Consider the following 10000-nt stretch of genomic DNA (forward strand, 5'->3'; position numbering starts at 1 on the left):
TTTGACTTTGACTTTGACTTTGACACACACACATACACACAGAAACACATCTTCTCCTCTCCTCTCTCCTCCGCTCCATAGGAAGCTTGTATTCTCCTGCTCCTCTTTGTGTCTCCCTGCACCACTCTCCTGTGCCTCCCGAAAGACTCTGCTGCTCCTCCCTCTCTACCCAGACCTCTGCTCCTCCTTCCCTCTAGAGTCCTCCACCTCCTCCACCTGCTCCACCTGCTCCTCTATCTCCTACTCTTCCTGCTCCTCCTCCTGCTCCTCTATCTCCTACTCTTCCTCCACCTCCTCCACCTCCTCCACCTGCTCCTCTATCTCCTACTCTTCCTGCTCCTCCTCCTGCTCCTCTATCTCCTACTCTTCCTGCTCCTCCTCCTGCTCCTCTATCTCCTACTCTTCCTGCTCCTCCTCCTTCTATCCTCTCCTCTCTGCATGTACCACTGTGTGCAGATCACCTCCATCTTCTCCTCTCTCTCCGTGGGTGGAGTCATTCAACTCTCACCGGCTATAATAAGCACAGGTCAGCATCCACACACACACTCACACACACACACTCACACACACACACACACAACCACTCAGACACACACTCGCATACACACATGCACACACAGTCACATACACACAGTCCCACACACACACACACACACTCAGACACACACTCACATACACACACACGCACACACTGGTCAACAGCTAGCATGCATAGTGCACAGTAGCCATGGTGCTGACTAGCCAAACCCAGTTAGTCTGCAGGAGCAGTTGGACTGGGCTTAATGCACTGGGCTGTGCTCTGTGGAGTAATTGTATTGCTGTGTAAGTGTGACCCTTAAGCGTAAGTGCCTCCCAGGCCTGGTCAGTCAATGAGCGCTGAATGTTTAATGACAGCAGTAACTATGGCAACGGCCTCCCTGGCTCTGACCCGTCACTCCTCACTCTGCGCCCCACGCTCTCGTCCACCTCAGGCACCGCTCACACACCGCAGGAATGTGTGTGTTCTGCACGTGTGTCTGAATGAACTCGCTGGCCCTGCCGTCCCTCACACTGCCCTGTCATCCCTCACACTGCTCTGTCATCCCTCACACTGCCCTGTCGTCCCTCACACTGCCCTGTCATCCCTCACACTGCCCTCTGCCCTCTGTCATCCCTCACACTGCTCTGTCATCCCTCACACTGCCCTGTCATCCCTCACACTGCCCTGTCATCCCTCACACTGCCCTCTGTGTCGTGGTATGCACTCCCATCCCAGCACCATTACAGTACACTCACACGTCTCATTCGGATGCTGACAAGGGTTCAGATTCACACCTGTAGGTCCACACTCACACCTATAGGTCCAGATTCACACCTGTATATCCAGACTCACTACAGGCCTCTCCCCTCCTTTCCTCTCCTCTCCTCCCCCTCCCCTCCCTCCCCCTCCCTCTGCTCTTCTCCCTTCCCCTCTCCCCCTGCCCTCCTCCCTCTCCCCTCTCCCCTCTTCTCCTCCCCTCCTCCTCTCCTCTCTGCTCTCTTCTCCTCCCCTCCTCATTTTTCCCTTCTCATCTCCACCTCTCCTTTCTCCTCCTCTCCTCTCCTCTCCTCACCTCACCTCCTCTCTCCTCTCTTCTCCTCACCTCACCTCCTCTCTCCTCTCTTCTCTTCATCTCTCCTCACCTCCTCTCTCTCTCTCTCTCTCCTCCCTCCCTCCCTCTGCCTCTTCTCCTCCCCTCCTCATTTTTCCCTTCTCATCTCCACCTCCTTTCTCCTCCTCTCCTCCTCTCCTCCTCCCTCCTCCTCCTCTCTCTCTCTCTCTCTCTCTCCCCTCCTCTCCTCTCCTCTCTCCTCCCTTTTTCCTCCTCCTATCTCTCTCCTCTCCTCCCCCTCTCCTCTCTCTCTCCTCTCCTCCTCCTCTCCTCCTCCTCCTCTCTGTCTCTCCACTCCTCTCAGGCTGTGCATGTGTCCACTATCTGCCCCCATGTTCCTGCCTCTGGCACACCCTATGCCAGGCGTCTATGGTGACAGCGGGCATAAATTAGCCTAGGCACTAATATAGGTGTGTGTGTGTGTGTGTGTGTGTGTGTGTAATGTGTGTGTGTGTGTGTGTGTGTGTGTGTGTGCGTGTGTGTGTGTGTGTGTGTGTGTGTGTGTGTAATGGTGTGTGTGTGTCTGTAATGTGTGTGTGTGTGTGTGTGTGATCCCTCCCAAGGCCCCTGGCATATCTCTCTGGTGGAGACGGAGACAGAGGCGGCCTCTACCTGCAGCCCTCTTTCTAAATCAGCAGCCCAGAGCCGTAAACCCACTCTGGACAAACTGGCCTGTTCATCCACTCTTGTTCTGTTCCTTCTCTCTTGTTCTCTCCATCCTCTCTCATTCTGTCTATCCTCTCTTGTTCTCTCCATCCTCTCGCATTCTGTCTATCCTCTCTTGTTCCTCCATCCTCACTAGTTCTGTCCTTTTAAACAACGAATCTCCCTGCGACTCTGATTCATAATCTCCAAGTGCCCATCACAGGCCAGGTGTGTGTGTGTGTATGTTTGTAAGTGTATGTGTGTGTTTGTGTGTGTGTATGTTTGTAAGTGTATGTGTATGTTTGTGTGTGTGTGACTGTGTGTATGTTTGTATGTGTGTGTGTGTGTGTGTGTGTGTTGCTGTTGTCTCTTTGCCAGGAGTTGGAGGTTGTGAAGTTTCCAAATCAGGTAGATGGGAGCTGAGAGGTGCCAGGAACAATGGGATCGTCGGCGGGATCGTGGGCACATACACACAGACACACGGACACGCACGCACCGCACACCCACCGTATGCCTGCACACGCACCGCACACACACACACACACACGCACACACGCACGCACACGGATGATGTGAAAGTGTGAGCGTAAACATGGCGCTGCCTCTGGCATGTACAGAGCATTCTGGCAACCTGGATGCCTGGAAATAACGTGCCAGCGCACGCACGCACGCACGCACACACACACACGCACACACACACACACGGACACACAAGCACCCGCCTTCACGTGCGGACAGGCAGCCTTACATGGACGTACGCACGCTCCGCACGCACGCACACGCACTGCACACACACTCACACATTCAGACACAGCCACACATATTCTCATGAGTCTCACACACAAAGTTGAACCAGGGTGATGACAAGTGAAGAAGATAGCAGTGGCAGGATGTAAGGTTGTCTGTGCACGTGTGTGTGTGTGTAATATTGTGTAAATAATAATGTGTGTGTGTTTGTGCTCTTAATGGCAGCGCCGTGTGTGCATGTGTAATGCGTGTGTGCACATGAATTATTAGCCTATTTTCAATAGCGTGTTCTTCAATTGTGTGTGTCTTGTATGTGTTAATATTCGTGTTTGTAGAGACTCTGTGTGTATCTGAGGAGTGTGTGGGCCGCTTGTCTGCTGAAACACTGAGGCGTTGTCATGCAGGAGGCTGGATGAGTGTCAAAACAGGAGCTTCCAGCTCTCTCTCTCTCTCTTTGTGTGTGTGTGTGTGTGTGTGTGTGTGTGTGTGTAAAGTGTGTCTCCTGCCCAGGCATCTCCCAGGGTATTATTTTTATCCTCCCCCTCTGCAGACGTGTGTGTGTGTGTGTGTGTGTGTGTGTGTGTGTGTGTGTGTGTGTGTGTGTGTGTGTGTGTGTGTGTGTGTGTGTGTGTGTGCGTGTGTGTGTGTGTGTGTGTGTGTGTGTGTGTGTGGATGACAGATGTTCTACACTCTTCTCCTCCCTAGTGCTGACGTGTTGTCTCCTTGGCTACATTGTTACCCACCCATCAGCTTGCCATGTTGAGGTGTCCTTCACCACGTGGAGGGTGTGTGTGTGTGTGTGTGTGTGTGTGTGTGCACATGTGTGTGCGCGCGTGTGTGTGTGTGTGTGTGTGCGTGTGTGTGTGTGTATTCTTTTTGATAATTGGGTAACTGATTGAACCTGCACAGATCACAGTCCTTTAGTGTCCTCACATGAACTCTGGGAAACACACATGGTTGTATATGGCATTCATATGTATGGCTATATGGTGGTATATGGCATTTATACTGTATGTATGGCTATATGGTGGTATATGGCATTTATACTGTATGTATGGCTATGTGGTGGTATATGGCATTTATACTGTATGTATGGCTATATGGTGGTATATGGCTTTGCATGGCTATATGACACAATATGGTATGTATATGGTATGTATGTGACACAATATGGTATGTATATGGTATGTATATGATATTTATGTGGTATGTATATGGTATGTATATGGTATGTGGTATGTATGTGGTATGTATATGGTATGTATATGGTATGTATGTAGTATGTATATGGTATGTATGTGGTATGTATGTGGTATGTATATGGTATGTGGTATGTATGTGGTATGTATGTGGTATGTATATGGTATGTGTATGGTATGTATGTGGTATGTATATGGTATGTGGTATGTATATTGTATGTATATGGTACAGTATGTGGTATGTATATTGTATGTATATGGTACAGTATGTGGTATGTATATTGTATGTATATGGTACAGTATGTGGTGGGATATGGCATATGGCACCGTGTTCATACATTGTTGAGTGTTGTTGTGTGTTCTCAGACAGATTATATTCCTCCTCGCTGTGTGTGTGTGTGTGTGTGTGTTCTGGTTTAATCCCTGGCTGCTGACTTTCATCTGTTGCAGGCCGCTCCTGAGAAGTTGGGTGCTAATTAAATGTTGAATAAGGGCTAAGTGTCAATATGGCGCCGGCTGCATGCGAGTATGATTAATTGTGCTCAAAACTCAAGTGGCTCCTCCGGTCTGGACAGCCGCGCTCTGTTCAATTATGCAGCGGTGCTGTTGCCATGGGTTTGTTTCAGGAAGTAGACGTGTCATTGATTTACCATATGCTGGTGGAGACGGAGGAGTCACGACGAGACGTCTCAAATGCACCCCGATTTGGATTGAGTGCTTCTTTCCCCCTGTGACAAGCTGAGGGAAATAAAGATGCAAAGACCATCCCATTGCACACACACACACACACACACACACACACACACACACACACACACACACACACACTTTGCTCTATCACAGACACAGAGGGAGACACACACACACACACACACACATGCACACTTGCACACACACACACACACACACACACACACACACACTTTGTTCTATCACAGACACAGAGGGAGACACACACACACACACATGCACACTTGCACACACACACGCACACACATGTACATGCAAACACACACAAACACACATGCACACACACACACACACACACACAATCCAAAGACACACTCCTCACTCTTAAACTGACTGATGGCACAGAGCTTTGTTTGGCAAGCTGTGGTTGCAGTAGAACAATGGAAGTGTTCCAGGGGCCTTCTCTGAGCTGATATCAATCATACTGCAGCGTACCTTTACTCTGCCGTAACCACCAACACGTTTCACATGCAATACACACTATTCAAAAGGCCAGTTTCACACATCCGCTTTTGTGACCTTCTCAATTTTTTGATGCATTCTGCATCTGGTCTGTTCAATGCTCTCATTTGCATTTGTTTATCCCTGTGGTTCAGTGTTCATTGTGTGTGTGTGTTTGTGTGTGTATGTGCCATCCTGTCTGCACTTCACAGAAATAGCAACACACACATACACACAAACAAACACGCGCACACACACACACACAGCCTTCAGTTTATCGCTGTTTGTGAAATGTCTCTTCTCTGCTCGGACAGCCAGTCGTGTCCCTGGCCCCCACTCTGCTGGCATCGGCCTCAACCTTTGCAAACGAAGCAAAGTCTTCATTAAATGTGGCAATCTCTCCCGTAAGATTGATGCCAACCTTTTAAAAATTCCACATTGGCCCGAATTCACCAGGGCCAAACGCCGCCTCGGCCAGAGACGGAAAAGTCCACCCTATCGAGACAAATAAATCTGCGGCGTGGCGCTCAGTTCATAAATACCAGCCGCTGTCAGGGGCCGTGTTATATCGCTCTTGATAGGAATGATTTGGTTTATTTATCTCATCAGGAGTGATGGGGGTGGGGGCATGACTACTCCCTCCCCTCTGTAGATTTACATATTCGCTTAGTCTTAAATTTAGGGCTCACCCTGGTCCCCCAAGAATGCCCCGCCTGGAGATTCATTACCCTCCGCATCTACAAATATGCACACGTGCACTCAGACATGCACACAAACACACACACACACACTGAAATTTATGCACACTGCACAAATCTACTGGTGCTCTTACACACACATACACACACTGTCTCGAACCCAGTCTGGAGCATAAATATCCATGTCTGTGTGTAGTCAGGGCTTTTCTGCGTCAGGCCTGGGGTTTGGGGTGTGTAGAGAGAGCAGTAGGAACTGTACGTGAACTAGCCTGGGTTTTGGGGTGTGTAGAGTGTAGGAGGAACTATGTGAACTAGTCTGGGGTTTGGGGTGTGTAGAGGGTAGGAGAACTATGTGAACTAGTCTGGGGTTTGGGGTGTGTAGAGAGAGCAGTAGGAACTATGTGCACTAGTCTGGGGTTTGGGGTGTGTAGAGGGTAGGAGAACTATGTGAACTAGTCTGGGGTTTGGGGTGTGTAGAGGGTAGGAGAACTATGTGAACTAGTCTGGGGTTTGGGGTGTGTAGAGAGAGCAGTAGGAACTATGTGCACTAGTCTGGACCCTGTGAAGTCTACAGTAGTGTCGTGTAGTCTGGAGTATGTCTGTTAGTAGTCTGGTGTGTATGTGTGTGTAAGTGTGTCTGTGTGTGTGTGTATGATTGTGTATGTGTTGGCTGGTGAATGTGTGTGAGCAGTCTGGAGCGTGTCTGTGTGTAAGTGTGTGTCTGTGTGTGTGTGTGTGTGTGTGTGAGCATGTGTCTGTGTGTGAACGTGTGTGTGACTGTGTGTACTGTATGTGTTGGCTGGTGAATCTGTGTGAGCAGTCTGGAGCGTGTGTGTGTTTCTGTTGGTGTGGTTGTGATAGCATATATCAGAGCTCTACTGTAGTGTGTCGGTTGAGATCTCATGTTCTCGTCATATGTTAGGACTACGGTTTGCATCTGTCAGGTTTTATGTTACGGCCTGTGTGTGTGTGTGTGTGCATGTGCGCGCTTGTGTATGTGCGCGCCTGTGTATGTGTGTGTGTGTGTGTGTGTGTGTGTGTGTGTGGCGTGTGTGTGTGTGTGCTTTGTTTCTGATGTACTGACTGTCTCTGCTTCTCCAGTGTGGATCTGATTGGCTGTGCATCAACAGATGTAGGAGATGCCAGTTTTATGTAACTGCAGATCCCTCAGCCTTTCCCTGTGTTTAAAATCACCAGTTTCCATCTCTCTATCTATGTGTGTGTGTGTATGTGTGTGTGTGTGTGTGTGTTTATTGATTGTGGAGAGTGTGTCAGCGAGAGTAACTCATGATAGCATGATTGATGGAGAGAGGGAGTGCAGTGTGTCCATGAAGTGCTCTGCTGCACGCTTCATTTGGGCCTCAGACCTCCGCGCACACACACACACATACACATACGCGCGCGCACACACACATACAGACACACACGCACACATACACACACACACACACACACACACACACACACTACACAGCAGCACAGAGCTGGGCAGCCCTGCTGCAAGTCAATGAAAATAAGAGGGAGACATCCGGCTGTTTCTGACACACACACAAACACACACACACACACACTGGATTGGGATGTCATGTTTGAAGTGTGTGTCTGAGTTTCTCTGCTCGGGCAGCATGCTGCGGTCACATGTGGGGAGATCAATAGCTGCATTAGAGACGAGACGCTGACCAGCAGGAGGGCTAGTGGGGGCATGGGGTTTGTACTGGGGTGGTTAAAGTCCCGTGTGGCTTAGTGGTCACTGGTCCATTTGACCAGCATGGTGTGTGTGTGTGTGTCCATGAACAACTGACCAGCCTGATGGTGTGTGTGTGTGTGTCCATGAACAACTGACCAGCCTGGTGTGTGTGTCCATGAATAGCTGACCAGAGTTGTGTGTGTGTGTGTGTGTGTCCAGTTAGGGTGATATTAAGGGTTAAGTCCTGGACAGCTCTCTGCAGACTTACAACGCAGACCCACAGGAGACTCAGAGTCCATTTTACAGAGATCTATGGCCCTCTGTTGACCATTACCCCCCCCCCCCCCCCCCCCATACAGCAGCAGTGTGCCCCCCCCTTCATACAGCAGCAGTGTTAGCCTGGCTTCCACAGTGGGGCAGAGGTTTGCTGGTTTTAAAATCAGAGACACTGTGACAGCCGTTAATCTTTTACAAGACAAAAACACAACAGTGTGTGTGTATGAGTGTGTGTGTGTGTGAGTGGGGGGTGGTTATGAGGGATATGGGCTTGATGTTATATGAGCCTGTTCACCTAATCCCCTTATGATGCATTTTACCTGCATGTGAATGCATAGGGAATGAGCTTTGTAAGGCTATGAATGTGAATGGCGTGCTTATTGTATATTAATCTTCTTTGTCCACACATACATCAAGTAGTGTAAAGCACACAGTGATAACCCCATAGGCAGGACTTTACCAGACCCCTTAGGCCATACATGATCCAGCTAAGCCCTATGCAATTATTCATTTACCCTCTCACCACCCACAACACTGGGAACAGATTTAGACCAGCTAACCACTATTAACTCACCACCCTGAACTATATTATGAATTATCAATATTGATAAACAAATATGGCGTGATCCTTCATTTTCCTTTTAATCTATTGACGACTGCACCTCACCAGCACCTGGAAGGCTGTGCACAGGAACTTTATGCTTTTTAAATATATGGATTACTGACAAAAATGAGAAATCCATTCCATCCTACCAGCAGCACAGTCTCTTCAAAAGCTCTGTGTTTATGTGCTTCAGCACAGTCTCTTCAGCACAGTCTCTTCAAAAGCTCTGTGTTTGTGTGCTTCAGCACAGTCTCTTCAGCACAGTCTCTTTAAAGCTCTGTGTTCATGTGCTTCAGCACAGTCTCTTTAAAGCTCTGTGTTCATGTCTCTTTAAAGCTCTGTGTTCATGTGTTTCAGCAAAGTCTCTTTAAAGCTCTGTGTTCATGTGCTTCAGCACAGTCTCTTTAAAGCTCTGTGTTCATGTCTCTTTAAAGCTCTGTGTTCATGTGTTTCAGCACAGTCTCTTTAAAGCTCTGTGTTCATGTCTCTTTAAAGCTCTGTGTTCATGTGTTTCAGCACAGTCTCTTTAAAGCTCTGTGTTCATGTGCTTCAGCACAGTCTCTTTAAAGCTCTGTGTTCATGTGCTTCAGCACAGTCTCTTCAGCACAGTCTCTTTAAAGCTCTGTGTTCATGTCTCTTTAAAGCTCTGTGTTCATGTGCTTCAGCACAGTCTCTTCAGCACAGTCTCTTTAAAGCTCTGTGTCCATGTCTCTTTAAAGCTCTGTGTTCATGTGCTTCAGCACAGTCTCTTTAAAGCTCTGTGTTCATGTATCTTTAAAGCTCTGTGTTCATGTGTTTCAGCACAGTCTCTTTAAAGCTCTGTGTTCATGTGCTTCAGCACAGTCTCTTCAGCACAGTCTCTTTAAAGCTCTGTGTTCATGTCTCTCTGTTGTCCTGTGCTGTCCAGGCCAGCATCATCATCATTGGTCACCAACCCCAGTGTAAGGAGGACCCGCCCCATCTATGAGCAACAGAACTCAGGAGGCATCTACACCATTTCAGGTGAGGTGTATGTGTGTGTGTGTGTGTGATAAAAAGAAATAAAGTTAGTAACATTTCTAATAAATACTTAGTAATGATTTAGCTTTGACTGAATCGGATTCCTGGTCCATGCTCTGCTCTGTTTGACAAACCGCCGCGCGCGCACACACACACAGACACACGAACACAAACACACACGAACACACAGACACACTCACACAAACACACACAAACACACAGACACACTCGCACACACACACACACACACACACACACACACATACACACACACACACACACACACCTTATTTTCTGATGAAATGAAGCCCTTGTCTTCTCTT

The 10000-nt window shown here is 48.5% G+C and overlaps 1 protein-coding gene across 2 annotated transcripts in view; it reads left to right on the top strand.

Annotated features, from left to right (window-relative positions):
• mvb12bb (multivesicular body subunit 12Bb) overlaps positions 1-10000 on the top strand; it is a 56527-nt gene that overhangs the window by 23634 nt on the left and 22893 nt on the right. For both annotated transcript variants that reach the window (XM_048244424.1, XM_048244426.1), the window contains exon 7: positions 9586-9680. In XM_048244424.1, the coding sequence (XP_048100381.1) occupies positions 9586-9680 (95 nt within the window). The remainder of the gene's footprint in view (positions 1-9585; positions 9681-10000) is intronic.

Source organism: Alosa alosa, chromosome 5 (genome assembly GCF_017589495.1).
Source record: "Alosa alosa isolate M-15738 ecotype Scorff River chromosome 5, AALO_Geno_1.1, whole genome shotgun sequence".
NCBI classification, from domain to species: Eukaryota; Metazoa; Chordata; class Actinopteri; order Clupeiformes; family Clupeidae; genus Alosa; species Alosa alosa.